A 27006-nucleotide genomic window follows, 5' to 3' on the forward strand; every position below is an offset into this window, starting at 1 on the left:
GGCTGCTATCAAATCCCCCCTCACTCTTCTCTTCTGCAGACTAAATAACCCCAGTTCCCTCAGCCTCTCCTCATAAGTCATGTGCCACAGCCCCATGTGCCCCAGCTGGGGCAGGAAGAACGAGGAGCAACTGTGGCAAATCCAGTGGGGGGCCAACACTGCTGCAGAGGGGCTGGGTTCAACCCGCTCCTAAGGGCGGAGCAATAGGCAGAATCAATCGCACCCCCCCCACGATCCCAGGGTACGCTCTGTCACTCCCCTCCCCTGGCAGCCCATCAGATCCACTCGCCGGAGGGCGAGGGCGAGGAAGCGCTGGTTGCGAATGGGGCCAGGGCAGTCTGCGGGTGCCAAGCCCTAGCACCCAGCACAGCATGGCCAGCATCTTCCAGGGGCGGATTCTCCATGGGCTGCAGCAGTGGGAGAGGGCCAGGCCCCGGGGCACAGCTGACCTTACAGACCCCTACCCCGCACCCAGCTGGGGCTGGTTTAGCTCTCGCTAAAGGGCACCGCTTGGCACGGGTCACAGTTCGGATGGTGCATGGGCAAGCAGCCTTGTCTGCACTAGGTGCTTTGCACCAGGCGGGGCCAGCCCGGGTGGCCACGCAGGTCACAGGCCCCCCCCAGGTGCGGGGAAGCTGCCCACACTCGGCTCTTCCCACAGCACCACCTGCTGCCCTGGCAGGCGCCCCCAGTCTATGCGCAGGCAGCAGGGCCCGCGTGCTCCGGGCCCGGGGCTGCCCGCCTGCCCCCTCCCCCAAATCCATTGGCAGCCCCAGAGCTGGGAGCAGTTCCAATGCCCCCCCCACACACCATTTACGCCCTCTGGCTCCGTGACGCTATCCAGCCCAGAGCACATCCCGTACCACCCACCCCCAGCTCCCTGCACCTGGGCTCCCCCAGCCCCTCCTCCTTCGCCCCGCTTAGCTGAAGGCCTCAAGCAGGCCCGGCTCTCCCCGCCACGCGGCCCGGCTCTCCCCACAAGCCCTGGCGGAGCAGGGAGAGAACATGCTCCAGCCAGAAGGAACCATCGCAGGTGAGAGAGAGAGTTCCCAGCCCCTGGCTCAATCTCCTGCCTGCCACCGGCAGGGGGAGCCAGGGCAGGGGCATGGGGCCAGGAGGTGCCACTTTCCAGGCGGTCGGTCAGGGTTTATTTCCACTGGGGGCATTCTGGTGCCTGGAGCGGAACAGAACCCAGAATAAACCAGAGCCGCTGAAGAGAAACGCTCCCCCCCCCCCAATGTCTGGCCATGCAACCGCAGCCATGGCTGGGGCGGGGAGACATTTCCCCTCTGGTCCAGCCACTTGGGAGAAACCTCCATGACACTGAGAGCGCTGGAGGCCCGAGGTTCATCGTATCATCCGCAAAGCTGAAATGCAGAAACACTGGGGGTGGGGGGATGTTCCCCCCTGCTACCCCACCTCCTAGCCACAATGCAGGGAAATTTCCTCGCCTTCTCGCCCGACAAGCCGTGGCTGAGACTCGCTGCTATGCTCTTGCTGGTGCGTGCGGCCAAGCAGCTGATGCGGTGCACACACGTGTCTCTCCCCAGCCCCTACCGCAGGCTCCCCATCCCCTGGCAAAGCCCCCAGGGAATGTGAAGAGATGTTTTCTCAGCCCTGCATTTTCATTCTGAGGCATAAAACCCTGGGGAGACCCCCTTCCCCCCTGCAGCCCCCACTTCCCAGCTCTACCCAGGTGATTGATTCCGGCTAATGAAGTGCTAATGGCGCCTCACTTCCAACCAATTATTTAATTAACCAATGAGAAAAAGAAAGACGGATTATCCGGATAGTGGCAGCAGCATATAATTAATGCATGGCGGGCTGCGGAGAAAACAAACAGTGACTAACCAGATGGGACTTCCCTGCCCTCCCTGGGACAGGCGTGGGGTTCACAGGGTCGCTGTGCGGCCAGGAGTCCTGCTTCCCATCCGGTGCAGGATCTCTGCCTGCTGGCAGCAACTGGCAGGCACTGCCCAGGCAAGAGAGACCCAAGGCCCCAGCAAGGCAGCCTCACACACCTCCCCGGGGGAGCCTGGAGGCAGAGCCCCCCCCCACCACCACCTGGCACACACCTCCCCGGAGAGTGCCACGAGGCAGAGCCCCCCCCCGCCTGGCACACACCTCCCCGGGGAGAGCCGCGAGGCAGAGCCCCCCCACCTGGCACACACTTCCCGGAAGCAGAGCCCCCCCAGCCTGGTGCCCCACCACACAGAAGAGGTGTCATGCCTGGGGATGGGGAGTTGCTACCATTCATATAAGCAGCTCCGACCACGACTTTCCCTGCCAGCTTGCGAGCAGCTAGCCTGGCCTCCTGCCCAGCCCAGCACCCTCTGACCCAGCTCCGGGTTCGCCAGGCACAAAACGAACCGTTATTACAGAGCAATGCACTAAAGATGCTCCCCCGACCCAGCCGCCCTCCCCCTGCTCCGGGCACAGTGGGAAGTGGATGGATTGCAAGCTCCACTGAGTGCGCTCCTTGATTTGTCTCTGGGACCAGGGTAACATCCCAGACTCCCAGGGACCCCCCACCACACTCCAAAAGGGATCGGCGACACCAGCAGCAGCTGCGCCTCTGGCTTATTGGCAGCTGTAAAGCCAAGGGCGAGACTCCCCTGCCGACGTGCCAGGAACTATACTATGGTACTCCACACTCCTGGCACTGGCACCCACACTCTCCACTTGTTCACAACACCCAGCTGCTGGCGCACCCTGACCCAGCACACCGATGGTGCTCAGAAGACGACGCTTTGTTCTCCGGCCTCTCAGCTTTCATCGCAGCTGCATCCTGGGGGCAGAGCTAGATATGCTGGAGGATAGGGATAGGGTCCAGAGTGACTTAAACAAACTGGAGGATGGGGCCAAAAGAAATCTGATGAGGTTCAACAAGGACAAGTGCAGAGTTCTGCACTTAGGAAGGAAGAATCCCATGCACCGCTACAGACTAGGGACCGAATGGCTAGGCAGCAGTTCTGCAGAAAAGGACCTGGGGATTACAATGGACGAGAAGCTGGAGATGAGTCAGCAGTGTGCCCTTGTTGCCAAGAAGGCTAACGGCATATTGGGCTGCATTAGTAGGAGCATTGCCAGCCGATCGAGGGACGTGATTATTCCCCTCTATTCGGCACTGGTGAGGCCTCATCTGGAGTACTGTGTCCAGTTTTGGGCCCCACACTACAGAAGGGACGTGGACAAATTGGAGAGAATCCAGCGGAGGACAACGAAAATGATCAGGGGGCTGGGGCACATGACTTATGAGGAGAGACTGAGGGAACTGGGTTTATTTAGCCTGCAGAAGAGAAGAGTGAGGGGGGATTTAATAGCAGCCTTCAATTACCTGAAGAGGGGTTCCAAAGAGGATGAATCTAGGCTGTTCTCAGTGGTGGCAGATGACAGAACAAGGAGCAATGGTCTCAAGTTGCAGTGGGGGAGGTTTAGGTTGGATATTAGGAAAAGCTTTTTCACTAGCAGGGTGGTGAAACACTGGAATGGGTTACCTAGGGAGGTGGTGGAATCTCCTTCCTTAGAAGTTTTTAAGGTCAGGCTTGACCAAGCCCTGGCTGGGATGATTTAGTTGGGGTTGGTCCCGATTTGAGCAGGGGATTGGACTAGATACCTCCTGAGGTCTCTTCCAACCCTAATCTTCTATGAGTCTATGAACATCTGCAATATGCACTTGGAATGTCACTGCATTTTGGCAACTCGTATGGGCAGAGCTTATTTGTGGGTGGAGCTTGGAACAGTACCACCCCTTTCTCCCCAATTCCCCCACCAGTGACATCAACTTATTGCACCTTGTCCTCACTTAGCCTGTGAGTTCTTTGCAGCAGGGACTGTCTCACCCCGTGTGTCTGTCCAGTGCCCAGCGCAATGGAACATCTGGGCACTCCTCTGTTACAAACACTAGATGGGAACAGCCACTTCTCGCACAATGCTCCCCCGCCATGCACCGCAATGCCCTACCCTTTGGGAATTCCAGCAGGGTGTGGAAATTGAACGTCTTCCCACCCACTAGGACCTTAGCAACGTCCCTCTCCACCGCCTGAAGTCATGTGAGACCTTTTGGACCCCGTGGTTAACCTTCGGCAGTGCAACTTCAACTCCGATGAAGCTTGCAGAGCCGAATGGAGTTCACAAGCAGTCACAAACACACATCTTGTGAAAGACCTGATGAGAAGATCCCCGGCTTCGATCTCCCACGAAGCTCATGGGCAGTGCTCAAGTGCATCTGCACAAACCATGGCAGATGCAGATACTTGCTGCACAAATGGAAAATTAAAGACTCTCCAGTGTGCGGCTGTGGTCGCCCAGGACAGACCACGGACACGTAACGGCTCAGTGCCCGATTCACAGCTGTGAGGGAGGCATCCCAGAAATACACTCTGTTACTCCAGACCCAATTGTCTTGCTTAACCATCTGAGGGTAAAATTCCAGCTGTTGCTCTACATTTACAGCAGCCGTACAAAGATGACGACTTCTCGTCAGGACGTTGGAACAACCAAGCAGAGACCCGGGCCCCCAGAGCATGCACCAGAGAGTTTGCAATGAGCCCAGCCTGGGACTTCCATGCAAAGCCTTGCTATACGGAGCTTCCCAGGCCCCTCAGACGGGCTGCCCCTCGAATGCCCCCCGGGTGCTGCAGGTCCAGACCAGAGGGGGCGGGGGGCGGACACAATTCCGCTGAATGTCCCATGGGTGCCTCTGCCTCTGTGTCTGAGGCTGTGGTGAGGACAGAGCAATGGGGCTGGGCTGGCAATCGGCTGGCGCCTGCAAGGACTTGGGGGCTCAGAGCGAGACTGGGGCGTGGCGGGAGGGGGTGCTCCCCAGCGCAGGATCAGACACAGGCAGGGGCCAGGTGTTGCTGAGGCCGGGCAGCTAAGGGATTATTATTTGATTCACAAGCCAGGCTACGTGTCCCCCTCCACGAACCTCTGGGGGGCACTGCCACTTACAGGCATGACAGTCACCGGGGCTGGGCTCGATTTGCTGCCAAGGGGTCAGCGTGCCAGGCGCTGCTCTCAGTGGGGCCACAAGCCACGAAATAAAGGTAGGCACCGCAGTTGGGTCCTGGGGTGCCAGTCAGAGAAGCTGCCCAGGCCCCAAGCCTGTATGTGCCACGACATGCCAATGTGCTAAAGCAGCGGGCAGAGCGAGGTCAGGGGACAAAGCGCCCCTTTTGCCTCTTGTGAGTGATAACTAAGAAAGCCTCCCAGAGAGCTGTATGGAGAGGGCTCGTTCCCGTCCCACCTGGGACATGCAGCTGGCTCTGGGGTGGAGCAGGAGGCTCTGGCTAGCTTATCCCAGTTTGGCTGTGGGGATTGGATGGGGCTGCAAGGGACGGTGGGTTGGAGAGTCTGAAGTGGCTGAAGTGTATTGGCCACTTACTTCCTTAGTAGATTGGCTGAAGGAAGCAGGAAGAACAGGGAAGGCAGCCAATGAGAACAGATGGTTCCCAGCCCTGCCCTCTCCATCTGAAACCCCAATAACACGCTGCCCCCCCCAGAATCTGCTCCCTTACCCCTGCCCCGGGTTGAGCTTCTCACGGGCGGGAGTAAATCGTTATCAAGCCTTTCAGTTGCCTTAGCACCGTCCGCCCAGCAAGTGAGCACGGCCTCATGATGTGCAGCCCCACTGGCGCACGACAAAATCCACCGTGTCACCGAGTCCCCGGGCGATGCTCTGGAGCTGCTCCCCATGAAGCCAGGCAGGACTCTGGGGGAGCCTCCTCTCTGTGAGCAGCCTGTCTGCAGGACACACAGCTCCCCCGGCTCCCCCCTTCCTGGGTCTGACCTCGGAGCATCCAGCATCCTCTGCCCCTCCGTGCGCTTCCCACAGCGAGTCCTCACAGGTGGGGTCCTGGGGAAGCCAGAGGGTCCTGCCCCCCAACTCCGCAGTCAGACGTGACTCTCAGCCAGCCAGGAAAACAGAAGGTTTATTAGACGATAGGAACATGGTCTAACACAGAGCTTGTAGATGCAGAGAACAGGACCCCAAAGCTGGGTCCATTTTGGGGGGCAGGGAGCCAGACAACCCCATCTGCACTTCACTCCATGTCCCCAGCCAGCCCCAAACTGACTCTCCCCAGCCCCTTCTCCTCTGGGCTTTGTCCCTTTCCTGGGCCAGGTCGTCACTGGATCCCTTTGTTCTTCAACCCTTTAGCTCTCACCTTGAAGGGGGGAAGGGCCAGGCCATCAGCTGCCAGGAGACAGAGTGTCGGCCATTTATGTACCCTGGCCCTTTGCTCTGCAACAATTACACCCCCTTATCCCACCACCTAGAGACTTAAGAAATGCATAGGGGAAACTGAGGCACCCACACAGTATTCAGAGGAAACATTAAGAACAGTCCCACTTCGTCACACACCTTCACCTCAGACTTCATGGGTCTTGCTGCGGGCCAGGGCCCCTCAAGTCTCTACCATCACAGAACCTAGATCCTGCTGACGCAAATACATCCAATCCCTGCCACCGGAGCTAAAGGAGAATCTCCACCAGCTGTTAGCAATATAGGGTCTAGGATACACAGCAGAGCTATTCTGCTTCCCACCAGCAGAGGGCAACAGTGCAGAGAGACACGTTAGTCAGTGAGTTTCAGTATTAGCCCCCTTGCACAGAAGGGGAAACTGAGGCTCAGAAGGAGGGGAGCTGCATATCCAAAGGTCCCTAGCAAGTCATCACTTGTACATCCTGCCCCTTCTAACCACTTGATGCCATGCCGCCATCACACCCTCTCTGGGGAGGGGAGGTCCGGGGCAAGCAGCTCCCTGGCGCTCATACTGCAGGTGCTGTGGTTACTCTGAACTAGAGCCCAGAATGCCTGCGCCCTCCCACTCATGCCTGCTCCCCCTCCCTGCTGGAGCATCGGCCCCCCCTTCCCACTCTTGTTCCTGAGCCAGCCTAGCTGCTGCAGCCTCGGCCATGCTCACAAGAAGCGGGCACACAGCTCCCTGCCCTGGCGGGCGAGTGATGGGGCTCAGGAGCAATGTGCAGCCAGGGTCCCCCCTCGCCCTGCTGCCCATCAGGTGCCGAGGGGCCCTCCCAGCATTAAAGAGTTGCTGATTTATCCTCTAGAGTAAACAGCGCTGGGTGCTGCTTGCTCGGCTCAACTGGGGGGCAAACGCGCTACCAGCCGAATGGGCACAAGTCACAGCTCCTAGCCCAACTGAGCACCCCCATCCTGAGCTCTCCACCTGCCCCCCAGGCCTGAAAGCACCACAGCCCCATCCTCACGGATCAGCCAGAGCTAGCCCCCAAGTTCATCTGCTCACAGGTCGGGACGAGGAGAGCAAAAGCACCTGGAGTGGGGCAGGGCAGCACAGCCTGGACACAGGGCCCCGGGCGGCACCCATCCATGTGCCCGCTCCCGCTAGGCCAGGAGGCTGCCCTGCGCCGCCCATGGTCTCAAAGCACGCAGCCCCACTGGTGACGCCAGAGCATCGTTAAATCATCGTTTAGCTTCGTTAAATCCTTTCGTTCCCAGCTCCAATCCTCTCAGACGCCGTCTCTCCAATGGCAGCATCTTAAGTGAATATCTGGCCGAGGAGGGAACAGCAGCCGGGGGAATTAACTGAGGGGGAGCTGGCCGCTAATGGTCACAACCTCGCCATGGCGATGCCCAGGCACCGGGCGCTCGGAGCAGGATCACCCCATGCCGTTCAGACACGAGCGGGCCCAAACCACAGGGGCAGAGGAGGAATGAGGAACTCAGAGACCCGGGGCATTAGCAAGGAAGGGGATTGGACGTGAGCATTGAGAGCAAAGCTGGGACAGGGGTCTGGGGGTGGCACTGGGAGAGACAGGCACCAGCCAGGGGTGGTGTCCAGGGGCCTGGTCCCTAGTCCCCTGTGGGGGGCACAGCTCTCCTGGGATGTGCGTTAGCCTCCAGAAACTCACCACATCGTTAACAGTGGTTTGAATCATGCTCTTACTGCAACAGCCCACATGTCCCGGGCACCCCATTGCCACAGGGAAGAGAAGAAGCCCTCAGCAGGACTAGAACCGGGGGCCTCCAGCCCCACCGCACAGGCCCCCTCCACTTGAACTAAAGGAGTGACCCCGTGAGCTGGCGGCAGTCGTCGACTTTTACCCTTTGGGGGAGGTCACACCCACGCTTCACCATCACAATCCTGTCCCCTCTGCTGCTGTCATACTGGCTAGAGCAGAAGTCTTGGCGGGGATGCTGATCTGCCACCACGAGAATTCGCTCGCTCACGCCATTAAAAATTCATTGCCCTTTTTTCCGGAGTAAGCGACCAGCAGTGGAGCCAGCTGCAGGACCGGTGATGCTCCCCGGCTGCACCCAGCTCGGCTGGCGGCCTCTGGGGCCGTGCTGGGCGTGGGACCGCGCAAGGGGCTTCCTCGAGCCATGGCTAAGCGGAGGGAGGCAGCCCATTTGAGATGAGGGGCCTGTGGGATTATTCCCTTTAAATGCATTGAAGGGCTTTCTCTGGGCAAAGCCATTTTTGACAATTTAACCTAGAGAGAAGCAATTATTCAGATGGGCCTGGAGTGGTGGCTCAGCCCTTGGATCTCGTTAGAGGGGAGCGTGGGTAACTGGAGCGGCTCTCGCGTCCCTTAGACACCGACTGAGGGCCTGGAAGAACCAGGGAAACGGGCCCATCCAGCCCTGAGGGCTCCCCAGACGCACTGCCCGGAGCTATTGATTACTGAACGTGCTGGAGCTGGGGAGAGCTCAGAGGTGGCTGGAGCACTTGCCCTCTGCCCTCCCGCTGCGGTCAGGGCCGCACGTCCGTTCGACTGGGCGGGGCGAAGGGAAAGCAATCGAATCGTGCTGGGGCACAGGGGTTTGAGCAGGAGACCCGGGGTGCTCAGGACAGCTGTGGACAAAGTTTTTGGAAAGCGTAGGGGACAATTTCCTGGTGCAAGTGCTAGGGGAGCCAACTAGGGGGAGCGCTTTTCTTGACCTGCTGCTCACAAACCGGGTAGAATTAGTGGGGGAAGCAAAAGTGGATGGGAATCTGGGAGGCAGTGACCATGAGTTGGTTGAGTTCAGGATCCTGACGCAGGGAAGAAAGGTAAGCAGCAGGATACGGACCCTGGACTTCAGGAAAGCAGACTTTGACTCCCTCAGGGAACAGATGGCCAGGATCCCCTGGGGGACTAACATGAAAGGGAAGGGAGTCCAGGAGAGCTGGCTGTATTTCAAGGAATCCCTGTTGAGGTTACAGGGACAAACCATCCCGATGAGTCGAAAGAATAGTAAATATGGCAGGCGACCAGCTTGGCTTAATGGTGAAATCCTAGCGGATCTTAAACATAAAAAAGAAGCTTACAAGAAGTGGAAGGTTGGACATATGACCAGGGAAGAGTATAAAAATACTGCTCGGGCATGTAGGAAAGATATCAGGAGGGCCAAATCGCACCTGGAGCTGCAGCTAGCAAGAGATGTCAAGAGTAACAAGAAGGGTTTCTTCAGGTATGTTGGCAACAAGAAGAAAGCCAAGGAAAGTGTGGGCCCCTTACTGAATGAGGGAGGCAAGCTAGTGACAGAGGATGTGGAAAAAGCTAATGTACTCAATGCTTTTTTTGCCTCTGTTTTCACTAACAAGGTCAGCTCCCAGACTGCTGTGCTGGGCATCACAAAATGGGGAAGAGATGGCCAGCCCTCTGTGGAGATAGAGGTGGTTAGGGACTATTTAGAAAAGCTGGACGTGCACAAGTCCATGGGGCCGGACGAATTGCATCCGAGAGTGCTGAAGGAATTGGCGGCTGTGATTGCAGAGCCCTTGGCCATTATCTTTGAAAACTCGTGGCGAACGGGAGAAGTCCCGGATGACTGGAAAAAGGCTAATGTAGTGCCCATCTTTAAAAAAGGGAAGAAGGAGGATCCTGGGAACTACAGGCCAGTCAGCCTCACCTCAGTCCCTGGAAAAATCATGGAGCAGGTCCTCAAAGAATCAATCCTGAAGCACTTAGAGGAGAGGAAAGTGATCAGGAACAGTCAGCATGGATTCACCAAGGGAAGGTCATGCCTGACTAATCTAATCGCCTTTTATGATGAGATTACTGGTTCTGTGGATGAAGGGAAAGCAGTGGATGTATTGTTTCTTGACTTTAGCAAAGCTTTTGACACGGTCTCCCACAGCATTCTTGTCAGCAAGTTAAGGAAGTATGGGCCGGATGAATGCACTATAAGGTGGGTAGAAAGCTGGCTAGATTGTCGGGCTCAACGGGTAGTGATCAATGGCTCCATGTCTAGTTGGCAGCCGGTGTCAAGTGGAGTGCCCCAGGGGTCGGTCCTGGGGCCCGTTTTGTTCAATATCTTCATAAATGATCTGGAGGATGGTGTGGATTGCACTCTCAGCAAATTTCATAGAATCATAGAATCATAGAATATCAGGGTTGGAAGGGACCCCAGAAGGTCATCTAGTCCAACCCCCTGCTCAAAGCAGGACCAAGTCCCAGTTAAATCATCCCAGCTAGGGCTTTGTCAAGCCTGACCTTAAAAACCTCTAAGGAAGGAGATTCTACCACCTCCCTAGGTAACGCATTCCAGTGTTTCACCACCCTCTTAGTGAAAAAGTTTTTCCTAATATCCAATCTAAACCTCCCCCATTGCAACTTGAGACCATTACTCCTCGTTCTGTCATCTGCTACCATTGAGAACAGTCTAGAGCCATCCTCTTTGAAACCCCCTTTCAGGTAGTTGAAAGCAGCTATCAAATCCCCCCTCATTCTTCTCTTCTGCAGACTAAACAATCCCAGCTCCCTCAGCCTCTCCTCATAAGTCATGTGCTCTAGACCCCTAATCATTTTCGTTGCCCTTCGTTGTACTCTTTCCAATTTATCCACATCCTTCCTGTAGTGTGGGGCCCAAAACTGGACACAGTACTCCAGATGAGGCCTCACCAGTGTCGAATAGAGGGGAACGATCACGTCCCTCGATCTGCTCGCTATGCCCCTACTTATACAACCCAAAATGCCATTGGCCTTCTTGGCAACAAGGGCACACTGCTGACTCATATCCAGCTTCTCGTCCACTGTCACCCCTAGGTCCTTTTCCGCAGAACTGCTGCCGAGCCATTCGGTCCCTAGTCTGTAGCGGTGCATTGGATTCTTCCATCCTAAGTGCAGGACCCTGCATTTATCCTTATTGAACCTCATTAGATTTCTTTTGGCCCAATCCTCCAATTTGTCTAGGTCCTTCTGTATCCTATCCCTCCCCTCCAGCGTATCTACCACTCCTCCCAGTTTAGTATCATCCGCAAATTTGCTGAGAGTGCAATCCACACCATCCTCCAGATCATTTATGAAGATATTGAACAAAACGGGCCCCAGGACCGACCCCTGGGGCACTCCACTTGACACCGGCTGCCAACTAGACATGGAGCCATTGATCACTACCCGTTGAGCCCGACAATCTAGCCAGCTTTCTACCCACCTTATAGTGCATTCATCCAGCCCATACTTCCTTAACTTGCTGACAAGAATGCTGTGGGAGACCGTGTCAAAAGCTTTGCTAAAGTCAAGAAACAATACATCCACTGCTTTCCCTTCATCCACAGAACCAGTAATCTCATCATAAAAGGCGATTAGATTAGTCAGGCATGACCTTCCCTTGGTGAATCCATGCTGACTGTTCCTGATCACTTTCCTCTCCTCTAAGTGCTTCAGGATTGATTCTTTGAGGACCTGCTCCATGATTTTTCCAGGGACTGAGGTGAGGCTGACCGGCCTGTAGTTCCCAGGATCCTCCTTCTTCCCTTTTTTAAAGATGGGCACTACATTAGCCTTTTTCCAGTCATCCGGGACTTCCCCCGTTCGCCACGAGTTTTCAAAGATAATGGCCAAGGGCTCTGCAATCACAGCCGCCAATTCCTTCAGCACTCTCGGATGCAATTCGTCCGGCCCCATGGACTTGTGCACGTCCAGCTTTTCTAAATAGTCCCTAACCACCTCTATCTCTACAGAGGGCTGGCCATCTCATCCCCATTTTGTGTTGCCCAGCACAGCAGTCTGGGAGCTGACCTTGTTAGTGAAAACAGAGGCAAAAAAAGCATTGAGTACATTAGCTTTTTCCACATCCTCTGTCACTAGCTTGCCTCCCTCATTCAGTAAGGGGCCCACACTTTCCTTGGCTTTCTTCTTGTTGCCAACATACCTGAAGAAACCCTTCTTGTTACTCTTGACATCTCTTGCTAGCTGCAGCTCCAGGTGCGATTTGGCCCTCCTGATATCTTTCCTACATGCCCGAGCAATATTTTTATACTCTTCCCTGGTCATATGTCCAAGCTTCCACTTCTTGTAAGCTTCTTTTTTATGTTTAAGATCCGCTAGGATTTCACCATTAAGCCAAGCTGGTCGCCTGCCATATTTACTATTCTGCGGATGATACTAAACTGGGAGGAGTGGTAGATACGCTGGAGGGGAGGGATAGGATACAGAAGGACCTAGACAAATTGGAGGATTGGGCCAAAAGAAATCTAATGAGGTTCAATAAGGATAAGTGCAGGGTCCTGCACTTAGGATGGAAGAATCCAATGCACCGCTACAGACTAGGGACCGAATGGCTCGGCAGCAGTTCTGCGGAAAAGGACCTAGGGGTGACAGTGGACGAGAAGCTGGATATGAGTCAGCAGTGTGCCCTTGTTGCCAAGAAGGCCAATGGCATTTTGGGATGTATAAGTAGGGGCATAGCGAGCAGATCGAGGGACGTGATCGTTCCCCTCTATTCGACACTGGTGAGGCCTCATCTGGAGTACTGTGTCCAGTTTTGGGCCCCACACTACAAGAAGGATGTGGATAAATTGGAAAGAGTACAGCGAAGGGCAACAAAAATGATTAGGGGTCTAGAGCACATGACTTATGAGGAGAGGCTGAGGGAGCTGGGATTGTTTAGTCTGCAGAAGAGAAGAATGAGGGGGGATTTGATAGCTGCTTTCAACTACCTGAAAGGGGGTTTCAAAGAGGATGGCTCTAGACTATTCTCAATGGTAGCAGATGACAGAACGAGGAGTAATGGTCTCAAGTTGCAATGGGGGAGGTTTAGATTGGATATTAGGAAAAACTTTTTCACTAAGAGGGTGGTGAAACACTGGAATGCGTTACCTAGGGAGGTGGTAGAATCTCCTTCCTTAGAGGTTTTTAAGGTCAGGCTTGACAAAGCCCTGGCTAGGATGATTTAACTGGGACTTGGTCCTGCTTTGAGCAGGGGGTTGGACTGGATGACCTTCTGGGGTCCCTTCCAACCCTGATATTCTATGATTCTATGATTCTATGAAAGAGATCCCAACACTGGGCTCAGCTGGGCCATGGGCTGGTGCTGGCCCTTTAACAATGACTGGGAGAGAGGGGGCATTACCCCTGGAAGGAGCCAGCAGCCGGCCAGACTCCTCTGGCTCCGTCCCCTGAGGCAGGGGTCAGAGCTGGGCTCCTGGCTACACTCTGCTGCGGGTGAGGGGGCCATCTGCCCCCACCTCCTATTGGGGCAAGGGGAGGAGCTAGCGGGAAGGCTCCGCCCCTAGCAGCCACCGCGCTGCAGGCGGTGGCCCGGGAAGCTGGTTGGGGAAAGCCCTATGGGGCAGAGTGAGCCGAGGAGAGGCCTCTCCCACCCCTCCAGGCCGTGCCCCTGGAAAACGCTGCCGGACCTGGTCTGTGCCGATGCCCCATGCTCTTTGTGCCCCCTGCCCCTGTCGATCATTAATAAACCTCCCCTGGCTTGAGGCTGGCGTTTGACCAGCTCTGCCCCCCACTGGCTCATCGCCGATGTGGGAACTGCCACGCCTGACCCAGACACAGTCCCTCCAGTCCAGCGGCCTTCCCAGCTCGGACAGCAGCCACAGCCTGCTTTGGGATGAGCTGCCCACGGGTGGGCATCAGAGACTGGGGCTCCTGCCTTGAGGAAGATGGGGTTCACAGCCCCCGCAAAACTTGTGGCTTTCATAAGCTTTGCTTTCATGATTCTGGCTGGCCTCAAGATCTAACAGACTAGTCCCTTTTAATCCTGTTAAATCCTTGGCCTCCATTACATCTGGTGGCAGTGAGTTCCACAGGTCAACTGTGTGTAAAGATATTTAGTTCCCTTTATATTTGCCCTCTTTCCAGGTCACTGCATGTCCCCTTAGTCCTTTACTAGGACCGAGGGTGAGCAGGAGACACCATTTGTTATTCTGTATCTAAGTGAGCATGGAGGAGAGTGGGGTAAGGGACCAGGGGGCATCCAGGGCATTGTTCCAGAGCAAGCCAGGTGATGGATGCCCTATTTGCCACACTGGAGAGCTGTCCCCCCAGTAGGCAGAGGGGTGCTAAGCAGAGGCATGGGGCACAGGGAGTTGTAAACGTGGGGTGATGGACTACAGAAAGTCCGCAGCAGCCACCGTGTAGAGCTGTCCAATCCATCACGGTCTCAGCCAAGCCCATCCATCTCTGGGAAGAGACTATCCTCGCAGCATCACTGCAATCGGCTCCAGAAGGAAGGTGTCAGGCTGGCACTAGTGGCAGAGAACCCTCTGCACACAGCGTGCGCACAACCCCCACACACATATTCACACTCACACACTCTCACGCTTCCAGCCAGGCTGCAGCTGCCCACCGCAAAGGGACCGCACAGCGTCTGGCATCATCTCTGTGGCACTGATCTGGGGACTCTTCCAGGGGTCACCGCAGCTCCCACCCTGCCTCCCGCCTCCCCAAACACCGTGGTCTCTCCCCGCCAAAGCTCGGGCTCACACAACGCTGAGAACCACCCACTCTGAAGCCAGCAGCTCGTCCTTGCTCTGAGCCGGGCCCACAGCTCTCAGAGCAGAGCGGGTTGTCCACACCAAAGCCTGCTGGAATTGCAGAGACGAGCCGCACTCCACACCCGGGCCCCACAGGTCACGATCCCTTCATGTGCCCAAGAGGGTCACTTCCCTGCTTGATTCACGCTCACGGCACAACCCAAGGATCTCACGGCTACCGTGCAGCCAGACACACTGGATACACCCGGGGAAAGGCACCTGCAGTGCATGCTCTGATGTCCCCACTCCCCACCCCAGCGGGTTAATGGCCAAGGGCTCCCCAAACAGGTGAGGTTAGCAATGACACCCCAACAACACCCCGTCCTGGTGGTGTTAAACCGCTCTGGTGACGTGAGAGACCAGAAGGAAGCTCTCGCCCACAATGAAGACGGGACACCTTGTTAGCACGAGACATTGCACACCTCCGGTATCGCACGCTGGCCTGCACACGCTCCACAACCCAAGGCTGAGGCCTTGTCCATACACAGAGCTGCCCCCATGCAACTAACGGATTTCAAACTGATTTAGTCAGCGGCCGTGCAGATGCTTTGATTGCTGTTTGAACGGGGCTTAGAGCAGTTTAGCTGAAGGAAATTAGGAGCAAAATAAGCCACTCAACCCAAAATTAGTGTGCACACAGGGGGTTGCACGGTGCAAGAGTGTGCACACGTGTGTATTCACAACTGTAACCAACCCCTCCAGCTCAGAGCAGAGGTGCTAGGACAGACAACGTGACAAGAATGTTCTGGGACACCCGCTAATGGTGACACCGGTTCCACCACATTCCCCAGTCAGGGCACATTGCAGAGTGCAGTAACCCTGCGCGTGAGCCCGCCCCCTCCCTGCTTGGAGCTCTCCTCCTGCAGGCAAGGCAAACTCCTTATTCAGGAGCCTTTCTCGGGGGCTGCCCCCATGCATTTTAATTTGAAGCAAAGGGCAAATTTACTTAAAAGCTCAAACAAACAGAGGCGCCTCGGCCTCAAGACAGAAGCTTTTAGGATCCTGGCAAGGAGGCCCCACTGAGCCCAGCCTGCCAGCCCTCATCACTCACAGCACCGATAACGAGGCCAGCCAATCCCATCCTCCCCAGGCCTGAAAGCACATCACCCCTCTGCTGTTCCCACTTCCCCACTGTGGACCCTGAGGTGCCCTCCGGGCCTCTAACCTCGGGCTGAGAGCTGCTGTGTGAGGATGTGCCTTGGAGCCAGGCTGGACAGAAGCTCTGCAGGGAGGCAGAGAGAGATCAAGTGGCTTTATAAGAACCTAAGAACAGCCAGACTGGGTCAGGCCAATGGTTCGTCTATCCCAGGATCCTGTCTTTCGACAGTGGCTAATGCCAGGTGCCCCAGAGGGAATGAACAGAACAGGGCAGTTATCAAGTGACCCATCCTCTGTCATCCACTCCCAGCATCTGGCAGCCAGAGCATGGGGTTGTGTCCCTGACCATCCTGGCTAATAACCAGGAACTTATCTAGTTATTTTCTGAACCCAGTTATACTTTTGTCCCTCACAACATCCCCTGGCAAGGAGTTCCACAGGTTGGGTGAAGAAATACTTCCTTGTGTTTGTTTTAAATCAATTGCCTATTAATTTCATTGGGTGACCCCTGGTGCTTGTGTTATGGGAAGGGGTAAATAACACTCCCCTGTTCACTTTCTCTACATGTCATGATTTTATAGCCCTCCGTCATATCCCTCCTTAGTCGTCTCTTTTCCAAGATGAAAAGTCCCCGTCTTATTAATCTCTCTTCATATGGAAGCTGTTCCATCCCCCTCCTCGTTTTCATTGCCCTTCTTTGCACCTTTTTTAATTCTAATATATTTTTTTGAGATGAGGCGACCAGATCTGCAGGCAGGATTCAAGGTGTGGCTGTTCCATGGATTTCTACAGTGGCATTATGACATTTTTTGTCTTCTTATCTAGCCCTTTCCTAATGGTTCCTGTTGGTGTTTCTGACGGCTGCGGCACATTGAGCGGATGTTTTCAGAGAACGATCCACAATGACTCCGAGAGCTCTTTACGGACGCTGCTTTCCTTATTCTACGAGAGTTGCCTGTTCAGTGTTAGAAGAAAGCGACCTCCAGTGGGATTTGTCACCATTCGCACATGACAGGCTCAACAGTCCAGAGAATGACCCTGGTCCAGGAAGGCAGGGGGAGGGTATCAGCCCCACCGGGCCGGAGGGGAATCTGGAGGGACTTTTCCATGGAAGGGAGAGCAGCAGAGTCAGCATGGGGAGATGTGCATGATTAACCCTTCCCTACATCTCCTCCACACCCCCAGGGCTTCGTAGGGCTCTGACTTGTGACCCTCACGCCTGCCCCATCCAATGAATCCAGTGCAAGGAATTATGATTCACTGAGAAGCCACAAGTGGGTTCAAAGCCACCAACTGGCCCCAGGTTCACATGGATGCAGGGAGAGATCCAGACCCCTGATGCCCCAAATCAGGGTGGGGAGCTGGGCCCATCCCTGACCTCGAGGTTCATGACCCTTCACAGGTCGGGCCTGCGTTTCCCGAGCGGGATGAGTGGTGGGCGGACAGAACTCCCTGCGGGGTCCGGGGTCCAGGCTGGGGGTTCTGAGCACCACAACCCTTCTCCTGCCACACCATGGGACGGGATGGCGGGGTGTGTGTGTCGTGTTTCTTTTATAGAAGAATTGTGGCTAACCCATGTGACTAAAGTGCAGGGTCTGGAGCACCCCTTCCCCCCTCCCCCCCACGAATTGTCCCAGCAACCGGCCAGCAGACGGATTCATCATCTCCCAAACACAGCAATTTATCTTAACCCAAAACCACTTCCCCTAATGAAAGTACAACTAATGAGCAGAGGCAGCCAGGGGAGGGGGGACTTTCTCCTGCCTCCCACATGCATCCCACCCCTGGGATTATAGCATCACCTGGGCTCATTCAGGGAATGCTGCTGCTTTCCCCTCTGACAGATGGCCCAGAACTGGCTCCACAAACTCTGCCCTCTCCTCAGGGCCATATCACCCAGTATGGCCCACACGGGCACTGTAGGAAAGAGGGAGGCCAGGGGGAGTTGGCGCAGCTGCCTCTCCTCGAGGCTTCGGGCAGTGCAGAGGGAGCTGGACCCTGGAGTCACTCAGCAAAGCTGAGGCTGAAAGAATCCAATGCCTTTTGGGGGGTTTTCCCCTTTATTTCTGCATGTATTTTGTGCTCCAGTGACCAAGTGAGTCCCCAAACTCAGCTCTGCCAGCATCCATCAACCCCAACCCACAGTCTCCTGCTATCCCAGCCGTGGGATCCCCCAAAAACACACACAACTCCCGACCTGCAGCCTTCCTTCTATCCCATCGCTTGGGCAGCAGGGGCACTAGGCCACTGAGACCAGACGCTCGCGTCATTGGAAGAGTGGCTGGATTCGAGGCCAAACCTCTGGAAGCCGACTGCCAGCACGCTAACCACTGGCCTCCAAAGCGCCCGTAACACATTCTGTGATCCTCTCTGCAGACAGAGCCAAGCATGCAGACCCGGGCTCTTCACACAGGCCCAGAGGCGGGGGGGAGGGGGTCACCAGCAAACCCCCTCCCCACCCCATTCTGGGCACCTCGCTTGAAGTCACCCTGCCCATGAGTCATGCACCAGTGTCTGGAAAATCAGATGTTTCAGCAGCAAGCAACTAAGAAACCAGCCTTGCCTCACTCAGCCTTCCACCTGCCTCTGCCCAGGTGGAGGGCAGGAACCAGACAGACTTGCCTCTAGCCTCACCCTCCGGAGGAAGCAAATGTCACCCTGAAAAATCAAATCCGGCTGCAGGCAGCACCCCTCCAGGATCCCTGCCCCCCCCCCCGCCGCCTGCCCGCTCAGCTGCTGACTCAGGCAGTTTCCCAGTAACGAAGCCAAGTTCGTTCTACCTGTGCCAATTGCGAGGAATGAGCCGGCTGCACACACTCCTCGCTGGCTCCCTGGCACGGGCCCGGCTGCCTCAGCGTCTGCAGAGTGCCTTGAGGCAGCATCCTGGCACAACCCTAGCTTCCCCTCCTCCCCGTGGGGCTGAGAATCCCGGGCCCCAGCCTGCAGACCCTCCAGCCCCCGCCAGATTCTGGCCTCAATCAGGAGGAAACAAACATAAGGAAAAGCGCCATCAGATGTCCCAGTGGGACGCAACCGACTCGCTCCGAATGGGTGCGACCAAGCCAGGACAGCAAAGTGGGGAGAGCTACAGAAACTGATGCAAGGCAAGGGGAGGCAGCAGGCAGTGGGGAGACATTCTGGCAGCGTTAGCCCCCCCCTTTCCAAAGGTGCAGCATCCCTTTAGGGCACAGTGCTAAGCATGGGGATTTCTCAGCTTGGGATCTGCTCCCCTCTCAGCACCCGCCAGGGTCTGTCCTAAACTTCCAGCGCCCCGGCCCCGCTCTGGGAACAGGACACAACTGTATCTAACAGACCAAACAAGCGGGGTCCCCAGTGGGTGACAGAACAGCGGAGAGAGCAATCCCAGGGACAGGAAGGCTGCGGGGCAGGCGATTCAAGGAGGCAGCTGCAGAGGAGAAGGCTCTGCGCCATTGCTGGGGAGGCAAGGGCTGGAGGAGCGGAGGGAGGGGGGCAAGGAGGTAGGAGGACAAGTTCTGTTCTCGTTCACAGCCGTACAGCCCCAGAGAGCAGGAAGCAGCCCGGGCTGCTGCCTGATGCAAAGCCAGATCCCAGAGCGAACAGGGAGTCTCAGTGCCTGTTGCATCCCCTCCTCGCAGCTGCTCCCCTATAGGGTAACAGCTTACTACTGCTCTGCACTGGTGGAGTTGTGCCCTTCATGCCAGCAGCGGAGGCCGGGGCTGTGGCGCAGAAGCTGCCGGGTTCCCAGCCCTGCCGATGATCCTGGCGGGGCAATTCCAAGGGGTGAGCGGCAGAGTCCTGTGTGCGGGGGGGAGGGGATCCCCCAAGCGATGCACTCAGGCAGATTTGAACACTGCTCCAAAAGCAGCCAGACAAGAAAAGGGGGGTTCATTTTTGTGCATTTGAGAAAAGCTGCCCGACCCCATCTACTCCCCGGACACTGAAGGGACCCGGCCCCCCTCTGGCACTAACTGCCCCTGAACCTGCCCTCTGTGGAGCTGCTGCCCGATGTGCTACCCAGATGGGCGTGTGCCCAGCCCAGCATGATCCCTGGACAGGGCTCTGCCCCCCAACCCCCTGGGCACAGGAAAGCCTAAGGCTGCTGGAGGGGGGAGGCTCACTTAGCCAAGGACCTCACATGGACCAACCCCAGAGGGAGGGTTCCAACTGCAACTGGCAGGGTCAACATGGCCCCCTCCCGCTCTCCACTGCTTTCCTCTGGGACGCAGGGATGGGGGTGTATGGCAGAGCCCCTACACCACGACACTTGCACACGCACACATACCCATGCATCCAACACCCCGCCGGACACACACACACGTCACCCCAGCATGCACCCAACACACCACCGGACACCCCCCCACCCCACAGCACACACCCCACCACAGCCAGACCCCCCGCTCCTGTGCACACACCTGCACATGCCCACACCCCACCACACCCCGCACTCTGCCACACGCACAACTGGGCCCCTGCCTCTCTCTTTGCTATTCTCGCTCGTTGGACCACATTCATTGAGCCACGTTACTGCTTTGCTAGCATCTTTGGGATACTGAGCTGACAGCACCCCTGCTTTAGAAACAGAAACTGAGGCACAGACAGACAATGCATCACACAGCAAATCAGCGGCAAAATACAGAAGAAAACTCTCCCGGCTGCCTGGCCCCAGCTCTCCCCACTCGACCAGAGGCAGAGCCCTACTGATGTGGTTCGTTGATAATCTAATCTGGGCCTTTGGAATGTGGTCGGGCCATGGGCACAGGCATTGGCCTGTGGTTTGCAATGAAGCCCAGAGGATCCTTAAAGGGGTGATATCCACAGGGCAATTCTCCCGCTGCCTGGTGATGAGGTTCCTCTAGCTAGAGGAGAGGTGGAGAAAACAGCATTGTGAACTGGCTAGTGTGTGGGTGCCCCCCCCCAGCCCATCCATGAGCAGTCTCTAGAGGATAGAACTACTCCATTATGTGTCAGAAGACCTATACTGCTGATAGCTAGTGGAGATTTTCCTTTTCAGGAGTACCTGAGTTTATTACCTCTGCTACCCTGAGGCCCCCAACAACATGCCTAGCCAGAAGGTTGCTACCAGTTGGTAAGACTAGAGTGGTGAACAAATGAGCCCAGGTCTGGGAATCTATCTGCCTCACACCCAGGTGTGTGTTTGCAGAGAATACCGTGCAGCAGACAAGAGGGCATATTTGTTTTTGTCTTATATTAGGGATTAATGTATAACTCATGCGTGAGAGATGCATGGTCAGCATTCCTAGCACAAACCCAATTATCCCAGCTCCTCTGCTCACGAACATTTCCAGGGGGGGCGCTGGGGAGCGCTGCTTATCCCTCAGTGCTGGAAGAACTGTTTTTTTTAAACAACCCCTCTACAGGCGCTGAGACCCGGGCCAGACGTTGCACAGTTACTCCATTACTAAATACACTTTTCCTTCCCACTAGGTGATGGGCAGAAATGCTAAGATTTGACTGAGTCTCTTTATCGGTCACAGGCACAGAGGGAAAGAACCGTATGTTTTTATAGGGCGAGAAGGATCCCAAACCACCCTGCAGGCTGTTTCTCTGGCGAGTGCTCATCAACCACTCTGATGCTGGGGTGGAACACAACAGCCGCTCAATGTCACATGACAACAGCTTGTAGCAAGGGAGATGAAGGAGAAGGTCTCCCATCGAACCCACAGTAGGTAGAATGTAAGTATCAGAGCTGGAATTTCCCAAGACACCGGAGCGAATTCCCTGATCCTTCTGAAAGGGAACAAGGGAATTTGAATGGTCACTCGGGCTCAGGACACTGGGATTAGGGCTCTGCCTGCCGGAAAGGGGAGTGTCACCTACTATCAGCGACGGGAACCTCCTGAGAGTCTGGGGGTGGTGTGAACAGGAGCACACCCGTCTGCTCCAGAACCAGAAACTGGTGCACAGACCTAGAATGGTGCTGGAGGGAAAAAGCCACGTTCACAGCCCACGTGTGGGAGACGCCGCTGGGACAAACAGGGACAGGGCCCAGCGATAAGATCTCATTCTGCTGGGTCATTCTAGCCTCTTGCCCTAGATATAGGGCATCCAGGAAAAGCTGATGCATGCACCAGTAACTGTAGCCTCCTGGAGGGGATATGGGCATGGCAGTGAGAGGGACACACCTTTCCTGTCCCAGGGCAGCGCGGCCAGCACTCGGATCACATTTCTCCCCAGCCACGGGCCGTTCTGAAGAGATCCCTCAACACCAGCATGGTCGGCCTGCAAGGCAATTGCTCCTGTCGCCAGTGGGGCTGTAGGAACAATGTCATTTATGGATGGCTTTTATTTGCTGCTAGAGTCATCTAAACATCCCAGAAACGGACCGTTTTCATTAAATGTGTCTCATACATACCCACACCCACCCACCCACGCCTTCTCAGCCCCACACATGCCCACCCACACACTCAGACATACAGAGCACGCCTAGACTCCCCCCCGCCACAGTCATGCCCAACACGCACAGAGCATGTGCTCATGTCCCCAGCACACACCACACACACGGGTATACACCTTGCACACGTGGACCCCGGGCTGGCTTGAGCACAGCAGCCGGGGTACAGAGGGTTAAGACTGGCAGAGGCTCGCTGCAAAGGAGAGAGCTGGTTTAGCATCCAGGCGCGGCTGTGTGCTGTCTATACAGAGCAATTTTCATAAGCTCTTTAAATTCAAAATCAATGACCCCCTGCTGTAGGCACAATGGGATTCTACTCTCTGCTCAGCACGGCTCCCCCTCCTTGCCAGAGAGCGGGAGGGATGGAAAAACCTCCCCCCCCCCGCCCCGGTGATCTCATAGGGGGCAGGTGAGCCGACTTCCCCATGCAGCCAGGGCTGGGGCGGGCAGCACGCTCCTCTACCCTGTGCAAGCCACATCCTTTGCTCCCTGCAGGGGGAGGGGGCACTCGCAGTGCCATGTGCTCCGGAAGCAGCGGGCAGAAGAGGTGCTGTCCACGTGCTACTTTGGCTGGTGCCGCACAGAGGTTCTGAAGCCTTTCCAAGGAAACAGTCTCAGTTGTTGCCAGTGGGGAGGCGCCCCCCCTCCCCGATCACCTCTCGAGGGGGACAAAGCGGAAGAGGCCTGGGTGCAGGACGAAGAGCCGTACAGAGGGCAGAGAAGAGACGGGGGGTCAGGGTGACCCTCGAGGCCTCATCTACACGATAACCCAGCCAGGGCACTGTACGTGGGACCTTACCCTGTCCCCACAGCTGGGTTAGAACCTGGACAGTACCAGGCTTTAGACCCCGGTGCAGGGATGCGGTCAGGTACAGGCTACATTGATCTGTGTTTTAACTGGGTCCCCACCCCCTCCACTACAGCTCTTGATTACACGAGGCCACGTAACCCCCCTGTCTTCTTGGGACCTAGCGACGTCCTCCTTGTTCTGCACCTTGACATTTCTAGCAACTTGAGGTCTGCAGAGGCAGCTGTGAGTTGGGGAGGCCGAATGGATGCAGGATGTTCCAGCAGAGATGTACACACCGTGCTCTCTCCTGGTGACCCTACTGTCCATCTAAACCATGTGACTCGGACTAAATGCTGCTGTTGGCCTAGGGAATAAACACAGAGCAGCGAGCTCTGCAGAATCCCAGGGGCAGTACAAGGGAGGAAATTACAATGACCTGATCTGGGTCAGCACCACTCCACCGAGCAAACTAACCAGTTGCCTAGAGCAGAAACTGATTACTGGATGAGTGAGCAAGGTTGCAAAGATGGGACATTTCTAAGCTGCCCTGGGGCAGCAGTAGAAAGCAGACGCATGACAAGGCTGAACTGACCATCTTTGTCTGCACCATATTTACACTGTCCCCAGTATAAAGCAGCTTCTCTTTGCTGATGTTTTAAGAAGCAAAGTTCATCACAAAATGCAAAGCTTCAGTCTTTTTACCCAGTTTTAAAGGCTGATGGAGGGGGAGCTAGCTGCGAAAAGGCAGGCCTGTCGCAGGACTCAGCAGGAAGCAGCCAACTCTAAGTTAAAGCTGGACCTGCATTCTCATTAGCAGCCATGAAACACGATCTGGGGACAATCAGTCACTTCCACGCTCTGTGCCTCAGTTTCCCCCTCACAACACTGGAATAATGATACTGCCCGGCTTCCCAGGGGGGTTGTGAGGCTTCTGGGAACGCTAAAGTCTGGCTGGAAGATGCTGTCTGAACTACAGAGTGTTATTCCAGTCAGGGCTCTGGTAGGGTGACTTGCTGACAGCCACATCCCAGTGAAAGGTCTCAGCACTCGAGAGATCTGAGTTTATTTTTAACTGAGGTTTGATTTAAATCCATACGGACATTGTGAAGTTCCCAGAGAAGCTGAAAGTTGTGTGGGTTTTCAGTTCCTACACGGCTCAAAAATATCTTCCTTTCAGCACATCTCTGCAGGCAAAGCCGCTCTCCCCGCACACATAACAATGCTCAGCAAATCGGGGGCGGGTGTCGGCTCAACTCCCACAGGCCTCTGGAAACTCACAGTCAAGGCCTGAAATTCACCCCACTCCATGGCAGGGAAAGGAGCATAAAGAGGATCTAGCTGTCTACGTATGTGGACAACCCCCTTGCCCCAGGATCTGACCATCACTTGGCATAAATGTATTCATCTCCACAGCCATCCCCAGGAAATAGGTCAGGAGCATTAATCCCATTTCACAGAGGGGAAAATCAAGGCCCAGAGAAATGGTGCATCACACAGGGGGCATGTGACCCCAGAGCTCCTGCCGCCCAGTCCAGCATCTTCACCACAGGACCATCCTTCCTAAGGAGCAAACGTGCTGCGAGGCCCCGGCGAAATGGAGTTAATCACACACAGTGCTTTAGTCCGCACTACGGATTTCCTGGGGGGCGGCTGTGTTTAAATCCGAGCCACCAGTGTTATCAGAACGGTAGCTCCCCTGTGCCCCTATGCCTGGAGAGGGACCCCACGCAGGTAGGCTACAAACTGCACTGCAGCTTGGACCTGCGGGCCCAGCTCCCATGCCCTGCACCTTGTGTCAGCATCTAGCCCTGTGCAGAGCAGGTGGCACACGCTGCCAGTCTGGGCCCTGAAGAGGAATAGAGTAGACCCGGCCCAGGGGGGCTGCACTGCCGGGCACCTGAAAACAACACCCCTGTTTCTGGAGGAAGGCAGAGAGCAACTGGCGGAGGAGAGAGCCAGCTACTTGGGGAAACCGCGCTGTGCACTACCAATGGCGCACCCTGCACAACCCCCGCGCCCGGCAGAGGGGGCAGCTGGACTCCTGCCAGAGGAGGGGAAGTCCTGCGCTGCCCTGATGCAACGAGCAAGGCTGGAGGGACCTGGGGGCCTGGCACAGGGGCAGGAAGAACACAGAGCAAGGGGAAAATTCCTCCCTGGTGGAACGACACTGGAATCCCGCCAGGGACGGAATCAGGTCCAGGGGGCAGTTGCTCCCCCAGGGGACCCTCCATGTCCAGGCAGCTCTCCGCAGACGGGGGGGGGGGGGTGCGGAGGAATCAAAGATGACTCAAGGAGCGATGCCAGCAGCAGCTCTGCCCAAGGTGCCTTAGCCACCTGACCTTCCTGCCAACCCCAGCCCCACCTGGCAGCAGCAGGACAGGGTCCTTTCTCTCTTGGGCAGCTCCCACGTCTCTGGGAGGAAGACAGGGTCCAGCTCGCTCCGTGCCCTGGCTCCGCCACACAGAGATTTGGGGACGAACTCTTTTGGCCAGCATCAGAAGAGCGGGCAAGTCCCAGACTAGCTGGACTGTCTCCAGGCACCGCCAGGCCACGGACCCTTCCTCACCCCGGCAAACAACTCCCCACACTCACACAGACCCAGCCACCTGGGAATCGCCCCTCCACATGCACAGGCTCCCACGGCAGCACACACACAACACACAACACACCGGCAGCTGTCACTAGCCTATTTGCCGGGCTGCAACTTCAGGACGCATCATATGGAAGCAGAAACATTCGCCCATCCCCACCTCCAGTCCTTCCGCACAGTGACCAGAGACCCCGGGGCTGGGCAGGGCAGGGCAGGGCACCCCCCCTTCTCCTGGAGTAACTTTTTGTAGGACAAAGAGGCAGAAGCAGGGAGGGCAGGTGGCGGGGGGAGGGGGGTTACGGGGGCCAGCCCGGGGATGAGGGAGGGAAGGGTCCTGCTGGGAAGCACCTGCCCTGGCCTGGGGCAGTCTGGGGGGCTGGAGACCCGGCTGCGCCCTGCACCTTGCTGCTAAGCGGATGCTGCACCTCCCCCCCCCCCCCGCCGGGCAGGACTCACCCGTCAGCTGGTCGTAGGAGCCGTCCAGGTCCCTGGACTCGGACAGACTCTCCCGCCCGCCTTGGCTCCGCATCCTCCCGAGTCCGGCGCGGGGCCGGCACAGAGCCCGGCGGCCCCGCTCTGGCTGCGGAGCGGAGGGGGGCCGGGCGCACCCCCGCCCCCTGCGCCCGCTGCTCCGGGTCTCCTCCGCTCCGGCTGGGCGAAGCGGTGGAAGGGACGGGGGGGCCGAGGGGACTGCGGGATGGAAGGGGGCAGGGACTGCTGGGGGGGGGCGGTAGGGGGCAGGGGTTGGGGGCTGGGGCTGCTCGCAGGGGAGAAGGGGCTGCTGGGGGGTGGAAGGGAGCAGGGGTTGGGGTTGGAAGGGGACGAAAGGGGGCAGGGGCTGGTCGGGGGAGAGGGAGCTGGAAAGGGGCAGAGGCTCCGGGGGTTGCTCCGATGGGGGGACCCGGCAGCCGGGGGCTCGGGGGCTGATGCGGTGGCTCGCCCGCCTCCTGTCCAGGGGCTGCCCCCGAGCCCCCCGCCCAGGGGCCCCGGCTCGGTGCGCGGCGCGGGGGGACTCGCCTCTCGGAGCCCGGCTGCGGGGCGCCGGCTGCAGGTGAGGAGCCGGGAGCAGCCCAGCCGCGTCTTGCCGCTGCCGCTTCTCCTCCCCCTCGGCTCCGCACGCAGCCTCCGCGCTCCGCCCGGCCCCGCCAGCCGCCCCCGGGCTGGGCACCGCCTGCGCCGCCCCGGGGCTGCTGCAGAGGGGAAACTGAGGCACGGCTGTGGGCGGGGGATTTGCCCTCACACGTGGGTGCAAAGCGCCCCCGCCAAACACGTTTCGTTTAGGAACTAGGACGTGTGGGTCTGGCCAGAGCCCCCCGCACCTATGCAATGCCAGAGCTGACCCTTCCGGGCCCGGGCATGCAAACGCGTGTGCACCCAACGCGCAAACATGTATGCA

The 27006-nt window shown here is 57.0% G+C and overlaps 1 protein-coding gene across 1 annotated transcript in view; it reads right to left on the reverse strand.

The window, feature by feature from the left end:
- Positions 1-26262, reverse strand: part of KCNIP2 (potassium voltage-gated channel interacting protein 2) — a 140832-nt gene extending 114570 nt beyond the window's left edge. Inside the window, exon 1 of the mRNA XM_038411786.2 lies at positions 26067-26262. Within this exon, the coding sequence (XP_038267714.1) occupies positions 26067-26139 (73 nt within the window). The 5' untranslated portion in view covers positions 26140-26262. The remainder of the gene's footprint in view (positions 1-26066) is intronic.
- Between the last annotated feature and the right edge of the window lie 744 nt (positions 26263-27006).

This window comes from Dermochelys coriacea, chromosome 7, assembly GCF_009764565.3.
Source record: "Dermochelys coriacea isolate rDerCor1 chromosome 7, rDerCor1.pri.v4, whole genome shotgun sequence".
Taxonomy (NCBI): domain Eukaryota; kingdom Metazoa; phylum Chordata; order Testudines; family Dermochelyidae; genus Dermochelys; species Dermochelys coriacea.